Source organism: Leptinotarsa decemlineata, unplaced genomic scaffold (genome assembly GCF_025532065.1).
Source record: "Leptinotarsa decemlineata unplaced genomic scaffold, Ldec_3_MD MMD2_tig00000008_RagTag_RagTag, whole genome shotgun sequence".
In the NCBI taxonomy this organism is placed as follows: Eukaryota; Metazoa; Arthropoda; class Insecta; order Coleoptera; family Chrysomelidae; genus Leptinotarsa; species Leptinotarsa decemlineata.
This window is the reverse complement of record NW_027412537.1, coordinates 9,401,396-9,421,874: the sequence shown is the minus strand read 5'-3', so window position 1 is coordinate 9,421,874 and position 20,479 is coordinate 9,401,396. Positions and strand designations below refer to the sequence as shown.

Genomic DNA, 20,479 nt, shown 5'->3' with positions numbered 1-20,479 from the left:
TTGTTCAAATGATGGACCTTGCCCAAAAAGAAGCCAACAAAGCTGAGTTTGCGTATAACGAAAAGGAAAATGATAAACGCGAAAAACTCAAAAAAGAAAGAAACCACATGGAAGACAAGTCAGGGAAGCTGGAGGTGTCTTTCTCTACTACAATTACGCCACTACCTGCGTCCTCAGCTCTATCTGTGAGTACAGATAATAATAACTAAGTAATAGTTAACAAGTATGATGTAATCAAATTATTTCAGAGATAATCTTTCTTGCTGCTTTGTTACGAAAGTCGCGAATCTAAATTTTTTCCCTGCAAAGCACGTTCTGTCCGATTTATTCCTACGGTCCCATTCTTTAATCATTGCAGGGTCCTTATAGCCCTGTCAAATTAGTTCGAAAGCGGCCAAAATGAAATGATGTTTTAGGTTAAATATATTCCAAAAACGATGGGCCCGTTTGTCACAATTTTTTGTGAGCATGCATCAGCATTAGATACGTTTTTTTAATATCCGTATACAAATAGTAAACGATAAAAACATTTTAAAATCATATTTACTTAATTCGAATACGTTAAAAAAGTGAAATAATAAGTGTCCTGGTTGAAAGAGAAAAATTCTAAGCGATTATACCTATAATGACAATATATATCGTTACAGAGTTTTTGAGGGTGGTACAAGTCATAAATTATCTGAAATAAATACCTAGAATAATTAGATGAATCTTTGAAATATAGAAAAAGAGAGTTATGTTGAAAAAATTAGACTGTTATTAAAGCTATTTATATTCGCTCTCTGCATTTTAACGGAGAAAATAGACAAACCAATGAATAATTTTAGGTTATAATTAGGTAATATTATTAGCTTTAAACTTAACCCTGACATTTTCATTTATTTATATTATTATTATTTGTGATGGATTTCTATTCTATTCTAGTGATATCGATTAACTGTCGTAGCTTATTGAGATAAATATATTCAATGATTACTTAATTTTTAATTTGTGAAATAACACTGTATTGATAATTATTGACCTCTCAACCAGGCTCACCTTTTTGTGTTTTTGCTAATGTCTACTATACTAGCGACTTTTTTATTTGTTCACAATTATTTGCGAGCACAGCACCATTAATAATTATAGTTGGTCAGTAGTGCTTGCTGGACTACGAGTAATAGACTGGAGGAAGGTTTACACTTTGTCGCAATTGAAACAGATTACGAACTATATTTGAAAATCTATATTTATCAGAAAAAATGAATTTAGAATTCACAAGTAATTTCATATGATATTGTTATAGAAAAACAGAAATAGATCAGCCTATGGAGAAGTATTGGAAAGATTGAGAAAAGAATTCTATCAAAGATGGGAAAAGAAAACCGTTTCGGGTATCGAAGGAATGAAGGAATTCGTTCAAATCAAAACTTTGGGTACAGGCTCATTCGGGAGAGTAGTGAGTGTTGATATGTTGTAAATATAAATTAAATATTGATATAATTCTGCTACCTGACTGACAAATGAGGAGAAAGGAATATTTGTTTGAATGTTACAGGTTCGGACTGACAACAAATTTAAAATCTATGGAAGAAAAATGAAATAAAAATGAAGTTCCAAATATTTGGAACGGTTAATTAAAACATACGAGGTCTCTTCAAAAGAATAAGGTGAATGTTCAAATTTTGCGGACTACTTACGTTCGATTAGCGATTTTTATTTTTTTTTTTATTTTGGAACACTCGTCTGGAACATATGTTCACAGTTTCAGCTGTTTAGCTTGAGTTTAGTTTGTTGGTGAGACGCATAAACGTTAGAAGTGGCGATACATATTTACTTAAAAGAGTTATAACTGGTGACGAATCATGGATATATATGGTTATGACATCAAAACCAAAGTCCAATCGTCGCAATGGAAGGGCCCAAGAGGGCAAAGACCAAAAAAGGCATGCCAAGTTTGATCAAACATCAAGGTTTTGTATCACGATAAAGCACCCGCTCACCCGTCATTGATTGTTCGTAATTTTTTGGACAAAAACAACACCGTAATCATACCTCAGTCACCGTATTCACCAGATTTGCCCCCCTGCGACTTTTTCCTGTTCCCAAGAGATTGAGGAAACCCATGAAAGGACGGCGTTTTGCGACGATTGAGGAGATAGAAACCGTAACTGAGAGAGATTTATGGCATGCCAAAAAGTGCATATCAGAACTGATTCAAGGTTTGGAAATAACGCTGGCACATATGTATAACATCTGAGGGGGACTACTTTGAAGGGGACAAAATAGACATTGATGAATAAATATTTTCTAAGACAAATTAAAACTCATCTTATTTTTTGAACAGACCCCGTAAATGTTCCATTTTCGATGAATGGAAATCCGAACCTATAACATTTCATTATATAGAAATGCTTCGTATTTCGATAACCAAACATATTTTTAGATATTAGTTAAACGTACTGAAGGAGACAAAGACGCTTTTTATGCTATGAAGTGCATCGAAAAATTAAGAATTATCAAGCTGAAGCAAATAGAACATACACTATATGAGAAGCGGATCTCTGAATCTATTCGCTTTCCTTTCATAATAACATTGGAGTTTTCTTTCAAAGATAATAGTTATCTCTATTTTGTAATGCCATTTGTAAATGGAGGAGAAATGTTCACTCACCTGAGGAGGTAAATATGTTCTTTATTTTATAGAGCTGCAAATTTTGAACAATTTCGTGTCCCTTTTTTGGTGAATTAACAAACATTAATAAAACTTGAATAATTTTCACTCAAAATTTGTGCTGACTTTTTCAACATTTTGAATGGACTGAAATTTTGGACTCACCTGACGAGTTAAAATGGTAATTACTTGTATGTAGTTATTAGGGTTGCATTTTATATTTTACAAATGTGGCATCACAATTCGTAAAATTCGCAGTAGCTTACAAATTGACAGGTCGAGTTTACGTTTCCTCGTCGGGGTGAGAGGACGTGTATCAGCTGTTCTCAACGCCGAAGAAACTGAACCACACGTCGTCATAGCAAGTACAAGCAAATAATATTCATTTGTGTAATGATAGTTTAATCGGCTGTGTATGTCCGCCGTCGGAAGACGTGCAAGAATGTATTAAATAAAGAAGCATTAATAAGGTATTGTGAAAAGCAAGCCTTCTGTACCCTCAGGACAAAGTTCCCTTAGACACCGTATAGAACACAAGTAAATTCACTCCCGGTCGGCGTCTTTGATGTATCGGGTCGAGATTTTATTTTTTGCTGGCATGTGGCGGGCAGGAGGGTAACGGCTAAGGCTATACGGTGCCTTAGTGTATATTACACAACGGATAGGGATCTGGTCAGATAACGCCGACAAAGGAAGCTGACACTATTGAATTAAGGAAAAAGAGAGCAAAATTGACAGCGTAAATAGTTGACAGTGAGAATTTGAAAAAAGCATTGCGAAAAAATTGTAGTCGTCTGTGAAGATTTATTATCGTTGGACGACTTTTTGGACTTTTAACTAGACAAGAATGCATAGAATCGCTTTGTTGAACTTTTGATAATGACGCGCCATCAAAAAATATAAGCTGTAGTTTAGGGCCCCTACTTTCTTGAAAGTCTCCCTCCTACCTATACACGGCTTTATGAGGGCCACCCCCTTCCTGGCCGGGGCCCCATATCGGCCATATCTCTAAATAGTTTAGGGCGTTTAAGTCTAAATCCGGAACTGCGTCAGTGGTGCACATTCAATGTTGCATGAACATTCAGATCCAAACCTTGTGGACCGGTGTGAGGAATTGCTCAACTAGGAACTGCGAAACTCGGATTTATTCGCACGAATCGTAAAATAAGTCAACGATCTACTGTTATTTCGAGATGGACGTTTCGCTGGCGCGAGTGCTTAGCTTCCTCAGAGGTTTATACATCCTGAGTTAATGTCTCCGGCGGATTGGCTGTCCTTGTTCATATTTCACTGCCTGAACCACTGTGCATGCTGTTTTCGGCGAGTGTATTGGCTTGGGATGTGGGGGTTGAGCCCCGCTGGATACGGGAACGACAGAATCACTTGTGATTCAGTTATTCCCTAACTGAATGGCATCCCAACGATGGCTTAATCCTAAGGTGTGTGTATCCGTGCCGAGAGGATGAATGATAACTGAGCCTATCAGCTGTCACTACGGAACCTTCGAGAAACCGGGCGCCCTCTCGTCGTTGCATCGCCTTGTCACGGTAATGCGGGGCTCTGCCGTGATTTACCTTCTTTCCCTAGCTACTCGTGGGAATTTTATGGACAGAGTAAACTTAAAAATTATTTCTGATGCTGAGTCTGAAGAGCTGATGGATGTCGAGCTTACGACTCTAACATCCTCGTCTTCTGGCTCGATTAGTCACATCGATTGAACACAAGGACGACTCGTGCAAATTATAGTTTCGGGCCACGGGAACCACTTTTTAAAAAGACTTTATTTAGATTTACAGACTTTATTGTACAGAAGTTACTCTGACAATCGTACTAACAGAACTGACTCCTCCTTCAAGATGGCTAGCTTTTATAAGTTTATTATAACTTAGTCAGCATTTGATGAATAAGCATAAAGGAGGGTTTTATATACATAACTCCTCCATCCCTAAGATGAAAATAATACGTTAACATTATTTTCATCAACATTTTCTAAATGAATATTTTCTTGTTTATTTTTCCTTTTAAAACATTTGAATTTGTTCTTATATTTGGAATATAAAATAAAATATGTAATAAGTATTATAACTATGAATATACAAATATACATTAAAGTATAAGAAGTGCTGTCTTCTTCTAAGGCTTCTAGTCGATGTAATTGGGTTTTTTCAGCAAGGTCCTGAAGTCGGGTTAGTTCGTCGAGGTTTACTCTTTCAGGAACTTTCATAGGGTTATTCTCAGGATGTAGCTGGATAGTATCTATTTCGGGTAACTGTAGAGGGTTTCCTTGAACGGAAGTGGCGTCGTTGGAATAAACTTCGCCTCTAACAGTGAGGTTACATTTATGTGGGATATGGATCAACTGTGGTTGTCTGATATTTTCGTATCCATGCTCCTTACAATTTTTCTCAATCATGATCTTATCAATGGGGATAATAATCATGTAGGCATCGTTGACAGGTTCTATTATGTCCTGGTCTAATTGAATTTGAATCGTCTGGCATTGATGATCGGTTTTACCAATTAGTAATTTCGGTAAACAATCTTCTTTTGACATTTGGTTGTCAACATGGTATATGCAGGTATTTTCAATTCTCGTACAGGGTTCATCTTCATAATGATGGTAAGTCGAGTTAAGAATTATATAGGGTTTTAAAGGAACGATAGCTTGGTTGAGTATTGGAATTGGGAACAAATGGAAGTAATCATAAACATTTTCAAGAAGTATCGGAAAATGAATTGCAAATATAATAATTCCATTTTTATAATTAATTTCAATTTTTAGTAATTTATTATACGACTGAATGTTTTTAAAGTTTGGTAAACTGCCTTTGTAAAGGTTTGACATTATTTTTAATAATTCTTCGATATCAGATAATGGTAATATCGTGCTATGAATAATGTTTAATTCTGCAAATAAAATTGAATCTTCAATGTTATTAAGTATTGATAATATAATTTGACAATCTATTATCATTGTATCAAGAGAATTTTGAAGTCTTAAGAATAGCGTGAACTTATTCAGATTTAAGACAATACTTTTTATTTGTTCGTCAATTAATTGTTGGCTTTTAACAATCTGCTGTAAGCTATTCGTAGTTTCATTCATAAATTTTCTTGTGATAGTTAGGTAATTTTCTAAATCATGGTGAAGCATGTTCTGATTCTTTTCCAAAGTGAAAATTGCTTTATTATATTTTTCTGCATCTTCATCATCTAAAGTACCAAAGAGCCATTTACTTGTTCTGCCTACTATATTAATAAGTGCCCTTTTCGATCGATTATTTTCTTGAGGTTTAATATTGATTAATTTCACTTTGATTGTGTCTAGCAAATAATTCAGATGATTATACATGTGGTGTAGTTGTGGGTATAAAGGGTCTTTGATCAAGATAAATTCTGCGATTGTTTTTGTATTATTATTTAAGATGTTTAGGGGAGAATCAAATTGTTTTAAGTCAATGTATTTTATAAACGTATGTTTTTGTGTAGTGGATCTTGCTTTTCCAAGGGAAAAGGGAAGGATAGGGTTATTTATCCTCGTCATTATTATGTCTTGTCCTGTCGTCGCAAGGATTCCGAGAAGTAGAAGGTATAACGTTGTCATCTGAAACAATTTGTTTCTTAATGATTTTTCTTTGTGGCTTTAACTTACTTTTATGGTATTTTGATTTAGAAGTTTCAATTTTGAAGTTACTATCTTTTTTTTGTTGAATTTCCTTATATAAGGGTGATAATTTATTTCGAGGAGTTTCTTTAAGAAAAGTATTTTTATCAATTTCAATTTCTGGGGGATCATTTCTGTTGGAATTTACTTTAGATAGGTTCTTGGCTTTTTCATTGTTTTGTTCTACTATTTCTTTTAATATTTTCATATTTCTTGAATGTTTTTCTATATAGTTTGAGGTTATCTTTTCTAACGTTACATCATAAGGGCTCTGGTGTTCTACATTACCTTTAATAATTTGGAAGGGTGTGAATTTAGTTGCGGAATGGACAGTATTATTATATCCTAGAATCGCATACAACATTTGTTTTGTTATTGGTCGATTAGGAAATTCTAATTTTAAAGTTCGTATTTCCTCAATTAGAGTAGAATGAAAACGTTCTACCGGACTATTACTGTTCGGGTTTTTTGGGGTGATGTAATGCAACATAATTTTATGAAGTTTGCAAAAATCTTCAATCAAGTTATTTTTAAATTCTGTGCCAGAATCGCAAGTTATTTTATTTGGAATACCGTAATGGGATATGAATTTTAATAAACCATCTAAGATGTCTGTCGCATTTAGTTGTATGGGGTATGCTTGTGCAAAGCGCGAAAAGCTGTCAATAATTGTTAGGAATTTTAGTCTATCAAGTGATAGAACATCAACATAAATATGTTCGAACGGGTATTCTCCAATTGGTGTTGGGTTAAATTTTATGACATTAGGGTGTCTTTCGTATTTTGATTTTTGACATGTTACGCATGTATTTACGTAGTTTGTTATGTCTTGAATCATATTAGGCCAATAGTATACTTTTGATAGAGACAATTTTGTTTCATTTATGCCTCTATGTGTAGTTTTTGTTTCATGATGGTATTTAATTTTTTCTCGTTGTTCATTTTTCTTCAAAATGTCTTTTAATAGTATATTACTTTGAACAAGTTTAAAGGCTGAGTTTCTAAAATGTTTTTGGATTATCGGAATTATTACATTCTTTAATTCCTCTTGAAATATTATACCATAAACAGTATTAGGTTTCAAATATTCTAAAAAGATTTTTACTATATCGTTTTCAATGTTTCTAGTAGATATTACGATTTTTAAACGTGTCTTATCAAAGGGTTTGGTTATACTTACTTTTGGTGAAATTATGTCGTTACTTTGAACTAAGAATATTTGATTTTTAAATTTATTTAATGGTTGCTCAGATATTGGGATTTCTAAAATCGGGTCTTCTTGCGAAGAATGTTGTGTTTCATTTGAGTGTTTTATTTTCGGTTCTTCTTGTTGGGCTGGTACGACTATTATGTCTGAAAGTATTTTAATCTTCTTTTCCTTTGGGAGTTTTTGTTTTTCTTTAGCTGGTTGAAAATGTCCTGTGTGGTAATTTTCGGGTTGGGGTTCTTCTCTTGGTTGATGTTTTTCGACTTCTTCATTGGCGAGTTCATCTATTTCTTGCACTATTTTGGCAATTTCATCAATCTCAGGGTTATCGTTTTCATCTACGCAATATTCTGCGAAATCTTCTAAACGATCTTCTTCCGTATCGAAATTTCCTAGTAAAGAATAATTTTCTAATGGATGTAGTTCAATTCTGGATAGGGCGTCAGCAACAGAATTCTTTTTTCCTTTTCTATGTATGATGTTATATTCATACTCTTCTAATCTTAGGCGCCATCTTACTAATTTTGAAGAGGGGTCTTTTAAATTGAATAACCATTGGAGTGGTTTATGATCGGTAACAATCGTAAATTTTCTACCAAAAAGGTAAGGTCTAAAGTATTTGGTAAAATTGACAATTGCCAATAATTCCTTTTCTATAGTTGAATAATTTTGTTCTGCGGGATTTAAAGTTCTTGAGGCATACGCGATGGGTTTATCTTTACCTAGAGGGCCTTGTGATAACACAGCTCCAATTGCTACGTTAGAAGCATCGGTTGTCAAGATAAAAGGTTTACTAAAATCGGGATGTTGAAGAAGAGGTTCATTAGTTAAAACTTGTTTACATTTTTCGAAGGTTTCTAGGAATTCGGCAGAATGAAGGATTTTCTCTCCTTTTTTTAGACATTGAGTTAGCGGTTTTGTTAATTGCGCGAAATCTTTAATAAATTTTCTATAATATCCTAGCAAACCGAGGAATGATTTAATATCTCTAGCAGTAGTTGGTATGGGAAAATTTTGGATTGCTTTTATTTTATTCGGATTGGGTTTTATACCGTGGGGTGTTACAATATGTCCTAAAAATTCTACATTTTGTTTTAAGAATTCCGATTTGTCCAATTGTACTTTCAATTTAGCTTCTCTTAATACTTTAAAGACTTGCTTTAGATTAGAGATGTGTTCCTGAAGGGAGGTCGAAAAAATTATTATATCGTCCATATAGACGAGACATATTTTGTTTCTTAGGTCTTTCAAAACGTAATCCATAACTCGTTGAAACGTCGCTGGAGCGTTCTTTAATCCAAACGGCATTCTGACATATTCGTAATGGCCGTGTTCTACGTTGAAGGCTGTTTTGTCAATAGAATTTTCTTCCATCTCTATTTGGTGAAATCCTGAAGTTAAATCTAGGGTAGTGAAGTAGTTACATTTCCCTAGTTTATCCAGTATGTCCTCGATATTAGGAATGGGGTATCGGTCATCAATCGTTTTTTCGTTCAACTTCCTATAATCAACGACAATTCTCCATTTTTTCTTTCCTGAGGCGTCCGCTTTCTTCGGTACAATCCAAATAGGGCTACTCCAAGCTGATGATGATGGTCGTATTATTCCGTCATTCAACATTTTTTCTATTTGTTTATTTACTTCTTCTTTATGGCAATGAGGAAACCGATAGGATTTAGTGTGTACTGGTATTTCGTCTGTCGTTTTAATTTCATGTTTTATTTTGTTTGTGAAAGAAAGTTTAGTATTCTCATCATGAAATATGTCTAAAAATTCTTTGCAAACTGTTAAAATTGCGTTTTTTTCTTCCGTGTTCATATGGTCGGTCCTAATTTTACTTGTTATATCAGTTATGGAATTATTATTATAATTTTCAGGTAAGGCTTGTTCAATATTATAAAATTCAAATTGTTCTTTATTTATTTGGTTGGATGGGAACGGTTCATTCATTGTTATAGAGATAGTTTTATTAGTTTTATTAAAAATTTCGAAAGTTGCGCGATAATTTTTGGCATAAGTTATTGTTTCAGGTACGTATAGTTTATCAATAAATCCCTCTGGAATTATTATTTCTCCTTCACTGATATCGACAGGGTATTTCTTTATTAAAGTTTCATATGGTGGTATTTCGATAGTAAAAGAAGTTTCGTGAGGCTGTCTATAGTAGAAAGGGATTTGTACATTTTCATTTCTTAAGATTTGATTGCTAAAATCGATATTTAAGTCAAGATTTTTAAGTTCTTTTAAACCTAAAATTCCATCAAAAAATTCATGAAATTGGAATAAAATATATTCCGTTTCATAGTTGCTTTGAAATTCTTCAAAAGCTGGGATAATAGCTTTATATTGAATTTCTTTTTCACCTAATGAAGTTTTTAACTGAGAGGGTTCTCTAAATATTCTGTCTGGATAATATTTTTCTACAATAGATGGTCTTAACATGGAAGTATGACATCCGGTATCAATTAGTAGTTTAATAGGGGGATTTTGGATTTGTATATAAGGTAATCCATTTATAGAGCCTGAATAAAGTTCTATTATACCGTCTTGTTTATCGGAGGCGGTTTGTAAAAATTTTCGTCTTCGTATTCAGTGTTTGAGTCAGTTATTTCAGTCGTTTCTTGGGGAGTAAAGTAATATTCATTTAATTCATCAGTTAATTGATATTGATCTGGAGGGTGTTGGTCTTCAATTGGGTATTGGTCTTCGACAGGGTATTGGTTAATGGGGTAACCTAGTGTCATGTCGTATTCATTGTCATCATTATGGTTGTAAAGTTCTTCACTTATAAAGGTTTGTCTTGGGGGTTGCCTAAAAGATCGGTTATTTGCTGGGTGGTAAGGCATATTTGATCTACTAACCGTAGGATTTCTAGAAGTAGTCGACATTGGTTGAATGATTCTAGTATCAGGTTTATTTGTTGGTTTAAACACATTTTGGGGTGGTCCAAACACTTGTTTATTCGTTAAAAATTTATGTTGAACTTGTTTAGGTTGGATATTTATGGGTTGGCTTGGAAATTGTGGTTTTTGGTTAAATTGTTGATAATTATTAAAAGGTCTATTTGGCATTTGACTAGTAGAAGGTGTAGGATTTCTAAAGTTAGTTTGTTGAAAATTTTGTAAGTGTGAATAATTTTGTACAGGGAAATTACTATAATTTGGTTTTATTTGTTTTGGTGGGTGTTGTTTTTGAACGTTAGTGCTTGAGCGGTTCTGAAAAACCATATTTTGTGTTTGTCTAAAATTTTCATCTTCCAAAACTAAATTCATTGCTTCTTCAAGGCTATCTGGTTTTTGAACAATTACTTTATCTTGTAATCTAATAGTTAAATTTCTCATAAATACTTTCAAAGACTGTGATTGATATTGACGAATATATATCGCTTTAGTCTGTGGGTCTATAGCGGCAATAGAATTAATTTTAAAGATTAATTTACTTCTCAGTACTTGTATTCTTTTCGCAAAATCGAGGGGGTGTTCGTTTCTATTAGGGACAAGTGTAAAAAGTTGTTGTTCAAGGTTATCTAAATTTTGTCTATCACCAAATGTATTTCTTAATTCATTTCTTATTAAAATCCATGTGTTTAATTCCGTTCTTGCACCAATCAATAATTGTGCTCTATCTCTGAGTTTACCAATAATAATACTCAAGATACACTGATTTAGTGTATCGTCAGCGCTATAATATTTATTATGAAATTTGTCAATTGCATTTATAAAAATTTCGAGGGTGTCTGGAGATCCATCATACAAAGGTATGGTGTCAGAATAAATTTTAAATAAAGTATAATTAATTTCGGTGGACATATTTGAAACGGATAGAGAGACAAGCGACTGTACTAAATCTTCAATTTCAGGTTCGGTCATGTATTATTGTCGCGATCTTATCGGAAAAGATTACTCAGCGAATCTATTCAAGATAAGAGTTTGCTTTCTTCACTTATTCAGAAAAGAATCACGGTAATAATATTGCGAAGTTTATCACAAGAATATTTCTGAAGCGTCGTTGTGTGTGTGTGAAATTGATACTCTCTTTATATCAGCGTATGATATAAATAGATTATTTTCTGTCTATTAAGCATATGATATAAGTAGCAGCAAGTTATTCTTTAGCTTCTTTGTTTTACTATTTAGTGAACACTATGCATTTATTGTTTGCTATGAGTGAGGAAAGAGAAAAATGATTTGAATGTATGAAATTTTGATTCGGCGTTTTTCACTTAATTGCTTCAATTTAAATCAGGATTTAAATTGTCTTTCTTAATCTACGTGACTTCTATAGTCCTGTCACCAATTTCAATTGCTATAAGAGAAAATGATGTCTGTTTTCGTTTTTTGATTATAATAATCACTTTTCCGAAACTTCCACAAATATTTACGATAAAGATTTAAGGAAATTTTGGAATCAGGTAGGAAAACTCGACTTACCTCGATGGTGTGTCAGTATTCTTTCCTGGAGGACTGTAGTAGCTGAGTCTGACGATCCGGTCCCTTTGGTGGGTGGTTGGTGGACGAAGCTGGTTTCTTGTAGTGGACAAACAGTTGGTACTGAAGAAAATTCAGGATCGATTTTCTTCCACTATCCTACAATCGACTGCGCCAATTATAGTTTCGGGCCACGGGAACCACTTTTTAAAAAGACTTTATTTAGATTTACAGACTTTATTGTACAGAAGTTACTCTGACAATCGTACTAACAGAACTGACTCCTCCTTCAAGATGGCTAGCTTTTATAAGTTTATTATAACTTAGTCAGCATTTGATGAATAAGCATAAAGGAGGGTTTTATATACATAACTTGCAACTAATATCATGAGTCGGTCGTGTGAGTTGCGTAGCATCAGTGTAAGCTGGCTCCCCCATGCCCCCCGGGGTCAAGTGCCCTCTGAGATAGAATCGTTCCCACACGGTTAGTGTGTGCAGAGGCTAGCATCTTGTTCATCCACCCCCCACTCATCCTGAGTAGACCTCTGATGGGCACTTCAGCAAGATTGACATCTGACCTCCTGCGATCGAAAGTCAACCTTCAGGTGCTTTCACTCTCGTGATCTGTTGATTTTATTTGTTGTCACTTTACTGTATAATGATTGCATGGGGGTCCCTTAAACTTACCGGAGACAAGTGTATTATTTTGGTGGCGAACTATGTTTGTGTGTGTGTATCTGTAAGAAAGTGTATGTTAGTAATCTGTATATAAGTTTTTATACTTGCCGGAGCCGCCTGCCAGCGACTCCGAAGTGGTCGTTGGTTCTGCTTCTTGGGCCTTATATGTTCATCCCTTTCGCAAAATCTGGAATCATCCCTGTTGAGCGCTTCATGTAGGTCACGCAGCGCTGGACTGGCGTGTGTTGTATTCTTTCGAACACGTTTTTGGCGTGCTCTCTCATGTATGCGTCTACGTAGTGGATGTTGAGGTTCAGGTCCCTCTAGAATCTAGATGAATCTGTTGGACATGTATCTTGTAGCGTTTACGGCAACTCGTAAGCTAGCTCACTGAACAGTTTACAAACCGCAACACGTGTTTCACTGTACAATAGCTTTTCAGGCGTGTTTACTTCATAATATAAACAAGCCCAGGAGCTGTTGTATAGAGTGTTCATACCTCGTAGTATGAAGTTTAATTTTCATTTAATGAAATTCAAAATGAATCTTATTAGTAAGTTTCCATCAGTGACGGCTTGTGCATTGGAGAACAGGGGAAGCTAAAGTCATAAAGACTATATACACACAAATTTGGTTGAGGCCTTGCCAGAGTTTCAATAATGTAGAATTTATTATCATAAGATAAAGACTTAAAATTATTTGTCAGCAACCAATCGACTATATCGTTAGATTTTTCAATTTCGTCCAACTTATCCATAATGAATGGAAAAAAAACTTACCGAAAAGTGAAAACCTGAAAACACCTTGAAATTGTTGTTTTAATAAAAAATCTTCAAACACACATTATAAATTTTAACAAAAAGCACTGCTATAATACAGTACTGCCTGTTTTATACAATAACAAATATTATCAAGAAACACTAAAACGATTTACCGAAATATTTTTCAGTCCCGGTCCGTCACGGCATCCTGTCCGAATAATTAAATAAAAAATAAACGTAGTCGTACACTAACGAAGGTCAACTGGAGGCTAGCCTCCTCTAACGCTATAATTTCTGCAACCAAAATTACAAATCGGGACGTATGTCGCTGGCTGGATCGGTCTCGCGGGATTGTGTTTTTTAAAGCGGTTGAAGGCTTGGCTCTCTGGCAACGTATCAACGTATGACATTTATTATTTCGGGTTGATGGTTTCGTCGTAATTTGTTCGTGGGCGGTGCGTTTGAGGTTTGTTGATGCAGGATACAGTGTGGTACGTACTACGTAGTGAGTGATAGTGTTTTTTCGGGCATATTATGTATTTATATTAAAAATTAACGGTAAAGTAATGATACCCAAGCATTTTTAGAAAAAAATAATCATAATTATCTGTCAATATCTCTTATTTTATTGCGATGAATAGCCTCAAATTTTATGGGAAGGCTAAGCCTCCCTTATCTCCTCTGACGAGCCGCCGCTGGTTTCCATTGCATTATTTACTAGTTTGTTTTCATACATGAGGATATGAAGAACTTGAATGTTTTTTTTCGAACATACCCGTTGTTAATTTCATTCTCTTGGTTCATAAACCATTCGCCTGTTCAAAATATTTCAGTGATCAATAATAGTACTTTGAAAAATATGACATGTTCTGAAGTCATATTTTTTAGTTTTGTGTAAAGTGGAATATAGTTTATAATACTGATAATAATGAAACTTATTTTCAGGATGCGAAGATTTACGGAGGTTCTCGCGAAGTTTTATGCGTCTCAAGTAATATTAGCTCTGGAATTCCTCCATTATTGCGATATTCTTTACAGAGATTTGAAACCTGAGAACATTTTGGTGGATTTGAAAGGGTACCTTAAGATAGCCGATCTGGGTTTTTGTAAGGTAACATTTTAAGATACTTCGATTTAGGAGTGCAAGCATTTTCAAAATCGAGTGTTTTTATATGTGTCGCATGTTTCCAAGTAACACTTTATTAAGAGATTTTCACCCAACGTTTTACAGTCGTGTTTCACAGAAGCTTCCTCAAGCGTGTTCATCCAGTATGAACACGCCTGAGGAGGTTATTGAACAGTGAAACACGTGTTACGTGATGCTAATTCATTCCTTGAAACCAAAGCAGTTGTATCGTTTCTTCATCACGCGTGCTCCTCGGTTTATGAGGCCGCTTTAAACAATTTTCTCGGGCAACAGTTTTAATTTTGCGTTAACTCTAAAGATAATAATCCAAATTGTATGTTGTTGTGAAGAATGAAAATTAGACTGGTAGTTCTCGAGTTTATCGCGTTCAGACAGACACAGACGGTGTATAATTTTATAATCTGTTAAAAATAATATCAGAACGTATCAATATATCCAACTTCTCCGACTACTTTTCCACCACTGGGACACAACCCTTGAGAGAATTTATAAAACTCTACAGCCTCTTTAAATTTAACCTTTGCTTCGCCTAAAATTATTAAGGATACCGTTGTTACAATAACAAAATCTCAGATTAGTATCACGTCGTCTCAAATGTTTCGTCCGTTTCAATGTCATGTGTTTTTATTATTATTTTTATAAACACGCTTTTATTAGCTTCACCTATATGTATGTATGTTGGTTTGCTTGTAACTCTCAAGCTCGTGATCTGTGTTTGACAAAATTATCGATATTATTGCTTGATCTATTCGCGGGCAGATGGCGCTATACGTAACCTCATTGATATATTGACATTATTGTTTGGTCTATTCACGGGCAGATGGCGCTGTATGTAACCTCCTTGATATAACTCACTTTACATGTATTTCTTTATTTGAAGCGCCTGCTACCTTATTTGTAACGCTCCTTTGCACGCCTGCTGCCTTGGGCTTAGTAGCTGATTTTCAGGCCCCCTCTCCGGAATCGGAAAATATCAATGGTCATTTTTCTAAACAATATACGGCTGATTGATCCTAAAGTTTAGATAAAATAAATATGGTTTAAAAAAACTAAAAAACACGCTTTTATTGCATACGAAACTAAAAAATGAAAATAAATATAGTTTAAAAAACTAAAAAACACGCTTTGAAAGTTTATTTTTAATTTTTTAAACTAACTAAATGTATGTTTGAACATGTTTATATTTTTTTTTCTCATTGATTCGGCCGTTACTTGATGAAGATCCATAGTAATTTCAAAAACTACACCTCAACGATTTTTCAAATGAAGTTTGTGGAGATCAAATCGTTGAGGTGTAGTTTTTGAAAATGTTTGAATATTTTGGAAACTACTTATATTGTTATTTTTTTAAGGGTCGGAAAACCATCCTTTAGTTTTCGTAATCAAAGCATTGAAAGTTAATATTCTCGAATGATAATTGAATATTTCAGTTGTTTTATTTCGGATCATAACGTTAAATATAAGTGGAAATATGATTCAAGAACGACAACCTTCTGCAGGATTATTTTTATATTGAATAATTTTTGCGAAAATAAACAGATTTTGTTGACACGTAACATTTAAATATCATAATACATGATGAAAAATATAATACTGACTTCTATTATCAACAGATTGTGAAAGGTCGAACTTGGACCCTTTGCGGTACTCCTGAATATATCGCTCCTGAGATTATTCTTAGCAAAGGGTACGGAAAGGCAGTCGACTATTGGTCTTTTGGAGTACTACTATTTGAAATGAGTGCAGGATACCCTCCGTTCACTTCTAATGATCCTATGAAAGTTTACGAACGAATCATCACCTGCAGATATAAAATCCCCGGAACATTTTCAGCGGAGCTTGGCGATATCATAAAGAATCTGTTACAGTTAGACTTGAGTAGAAGGTAATTAGTATTTCAGGGCTGCTGACAATGGAGTTTTCAATATTTTCTTCGGATCTTTTTACTCGTATTTCGAACAAGTAACTGAACAGTCCCATATAAACCAAAGCTCAATTATATATTATTGTTACGTTTTCCCTGCGTGTTTGACAATACTAGACTACACTGTACAATTAAACCTAACTTCGTTTCGTTGCTACACTGACAATACAACACAAACACTTCAAATGAAACTTCAAATATCCATCGTCGCGACGCGACGCGACGCGACGCGACATCTAGAACAATCGCACGATCTTGGACAAGTCACAATCGATTTACGTCGACCAGCGGCGGCTGACGTTATTATTTTCTCGTGGGATGATTTACAAACAACATTATATATGTTTCAGTCGATAGTTATTTTTAGAGATGAAAAGGATATCTGGCCGAAAACGGATTAAAAAAATGTAAATAACCTATTGCTTTATTTAGTTAGTATCAACCAAGAAATACAATTAGTAATCACACAATAATTCGTTGCTACACTGACAATACAACACAAACACTTCAACTGAAACTTCAAATACCTAACGTCTTATTAAATCACTTCATACCGAACTTTCAACTAGACTTCTTTGATCTGCGTCTTGTTAGTGTTTATATGTGGCAATGGAAGTCTCTCGAAGCCGACAGGCAAGTCGCTAGCGACTTGTGACTTGAAGCGACGCGACATCTAGAACAATCGCACGATCTTGGACAAGTCACAATCGATTTACGTCGACCAGCGGCGGCTGACGTTATTATTTTCTCGTGGGATGATTTACAAACAACATTATATATGTTTCAGTCGATAGTTATTTTTAGAGATGAAAAGGATATCTGGCCGAATAACGGATTCAAAAAATGTAGATAACCTATTGCTTTATTTAGTCAGTATCAACCAAGAAATCAATCAGTAATCACACAATAATTCGTTGCTACAATGACAATACAACACAAACACTTCAACTGAAACTTCAAATATCTATCGTCTTATTGAATCACGACGTACCGCACTTCCAAATAGACTTCTTCGATCTGCGTGTTGTTAGTGTTTATATATGGTAATGGAAGTCTCTCGAAGCTGATAGGGAAGTCGCTAGAAGTCTCTCTAAGCGATGCAACATTCAGAACAATCGCGAAGCGCAAGTCGAGTTGAGCGCTACCTTGGCCAAGTCACAATCGATTTACGACGACCAGTGGCGATCGGCGTTATTATTTTTTTAGGGGATGATTTACACACTTATATATCTTTCAGTTGATTTTAAGAGATGAAAAGGATATCTGACCCAATACCGGATTTGAAAAATATTTTTAGGTAATTAATGCTATATTTAGTTAGTATCAACCAAGAAATACAATCAATAATCACACAATATTTCTACCACAATACCACACAAACACTTCAACTGAAACTTCAAATGTCTATTGTCTTATTAAATCACTTCGTATAGCACTTTCAACTAGACTCTTCGATCTGCGTGTTGTTAGTGTTTATATATGGTAATGGAAGTCTCTCTAAGCCGCTATAAGTCTTATATATCTTTCAGTTGTTAGTTATTTTTAGAGATGAAAAGGATATCTGGGCGAATACCGGTTTTTAAAAATTTTTTTAGGTAATTATTTTCTTTATTCAGTTAGTATCACTTAAGAAATAATATCAGTAATTACACAATATCTCTACAACTTAGAAATTAGTATTCGTACTGCACAAGGACAAATTATGATCAATGGATTACAATTTTTCTGCATTAAGAGGTCTTGCTTGTCTTTGCAAATTAGGTCAGCTTCAGAGAAAAGTCTTTTGCTGTAGATACTGTTGCAATCTAGCTGCAATGTTGGCCGGTATCCAGGTAAAATTCTAGCCGTTTCATCTCTAGCTGTTTTCCATACGAAATCTGACTGATGCCTTGAGTTTATTAATATGAAAAAATTATTTAGATATGGTAATTTAAGAAACGGAACCCAAGACATAAAGAACCACAAATGGTTTCGGGATATCGATTGGCTGGCTATATATAACCGACAAGTTGATCCTCCGTTCAAGCCAGCCGTTAAGTCGCCAGGAGATACGAGTAATTTCGATGTTTTCGATGAAGAAAAACTTAGAATAAGTGAACACGACTTGTACAAAGATGATTTTGCGAAGTTTTAGTTGTTTAAAAAATTTGATAACCTAACAAAAATATGTTTAGTTGTGTTTCATGCACAGTTTGACCTTTATTTCCATCAACATTTCATTATGTTTTTTTCTTTGAATATTATATGATGAAAGTATCGATATAAATAAACTGACGTTGACTAATACTGATAGTTGTCAAATTTTATTTTGCTGGCGTTATGTTTATGGTGTTATTGTTTCTCAAGAATATTAATCATTGTTCATTTGAATGTTTCTCAGTTTTTTGCAAACATGAGAGGTTGAAAATAATAAGTTGTGTAGTTCAAATTCAAAAGGGAATATTTTTAGGAGAGATTAGTTTTTGAAAAAAAAAGTTTTCTGGCCTTTTATTTCTCCCTCTTTATACAAAAAATGTGTAAAACTTCCGAAGAAAGGAATTAAGTTCAAAATAAACCCTTTACAACAATGGGTAGATCATACATAGACATTTCTTTCAGATACAAACTGTAAAAAAGCTCTTTCCAAACAACTACTTTCATATGAACATTGAATTACAAGAAAATCATTTTTTCTCAAACAGTTTGTACTCCCAAAACATTAGTTATGGAATTGAAACATATATCATTCACAAAAACGCCACACAACGTAATATATGAAAGAGCTTTGATATAAAATATCACGTCATACCATCTTCAAGGTGTACTTCTCATAGTTTCTGGTTGAAAACACTCGCCTTAAACTCGATATTTTAGAAGTACACCTGAAGGATCATAGATTTTCATGAAAGTTGTGTAGTTTCCTTGTGAATATCTGTTTCAATTTTATAATGAATGTTTTGGAGTACAAACTGAATGAGAAACAGTAATTTTCATGTAATTGCTTGCTTCGAAAAGACTTTTCATTTGCGTAATTTAATGTTCATGAGAAAGTCGTCTTTGGAAAGGGCTTTTTCAAACTGAAACTTCTCTGATCTACACATCTTAGTAAAGAGCTTATTTTGTACTATGTACATTGTAGCATGTGTTCTTTGAAATAAATGAGTATTAATATCTCGTTCAGTCTGACTGATGTACTTTTTGTTACAGTCCTTACAGCTCACTTTATATATCCCCGACTTTTGATTTTCTAATAGCTTAACTTTAGGATTACCTAACATTCAACTAATTGAGGTTGTTTTATGTTAATTTCATCAGTGATTTAACATAAAATTAGTATAATCAGCACAGGAAAAAAGTTACCTATTTTTTTGACAGATTTTAGAGCAATCAGATAAATGAAATAGGTTACGAAATTGAACTTTGAGATACCCCAATATCAAAGGTTGTCAGATATGGCTGTCATAATTAAAAGCTTAAAAGAAAATCTATAAACAACCCTCAAGCTATTAGTATTTCATCAATGTCATAAGGCAGATTCTGTACTTTTATTTTTTGTGAATCCACATTGATAATACATTTATTAATCCCAAGGAACATCACAAGTTCATAGTAGGGACAATGTAACACACTGTATATTGAAGAAAAAAAAAATGAAAAAACATACTGAGAATAATACAACAAATAAAAATATTTAAAACTACAAAATTGTCAATCTATTTCAAAATTTATTATTTTAGTTGTTGTTTGAATTCCATGTAATTCATTTTTTTATTTTGGCAACAGACAATGTATATTATTTCAGCCAACAACACTTTCACAAAATTTTTATTGGGAGAATTTTATTCAAATAAACATATTTTGTAGAAATCTTGTAATAAAATGTCACTTTGACATTTTCTTTATTTTCCTGATATAGCTCAATAGATGTTAGTGTGGAACCAATAACAGAGTTAGAAATATAAGAAGCTGGAAGAAAATTAAAAAATAAGATGACCTCAGGTCCAGACAAAATTCTATCATTTCTATTGAAACGACTGTC

At 33.9% G+C, this 20,479-nt stretch overlaps 1 protein-coding gene across 1 annotated transcript; it reads left to right on the top strand.

The window, feature by feature from the left end:
* Positions 1 to 8: 8 nt before the first annotated feature.
* On the top strand, positions 9 to 18,747 carry LOC111504140 (cAMP-dependent protein kinase catalytic subunit alpha). Its single transcript, XM_023158634.2, has 6 exons — positions 9 to 185; positions 1,286 to 1,438; positions 2,426 to 2,661; positions 14,336 to 14,501; positions 16,151 to 16,422; positions 18,382 to 18,747. The coding sequence occupies exons 1-6, from the start codon at positions 9 to 11 to the stop codon at positions 18,593 to 18,595; spliced, it is 1,218 nt and encodes a 405-aa protein (XP_023014402.2). The 3' UTR covers positions 18,596 to 18,747.
* The last annotated feature ends 1,732 nt before the right edge of the window (positions 18,748 to 20,479 follow it).

What these genes read in the sequence shown, in the direction of transcription:
- LOC111504140 (XM_023158634.2), top strand. Translation starts at nt 9, where the DNA reads ATGATGGACCTTGCCCAAAAAGAAGCCAACAAAGCTGAGTTTGCGTAT. An exon ending in CCGATCTGGGTTTTTGTAAG is followed by an intron (nt 14,502 to 16,150) that starts GTAACATTTTAA and finishes TATTATCAACAG; the next exon opens with ATTGTGAAAGGTCGAACTTG. An exon ending in CAGTTAGACTTGAGTAGAAG is followed by an intron (nt 16,423 to 18,381) that starts GTAATTAGTATT and finishes AAAATTATTTAG; the next exon opens with ATATGGTAATTTAAGAAACG.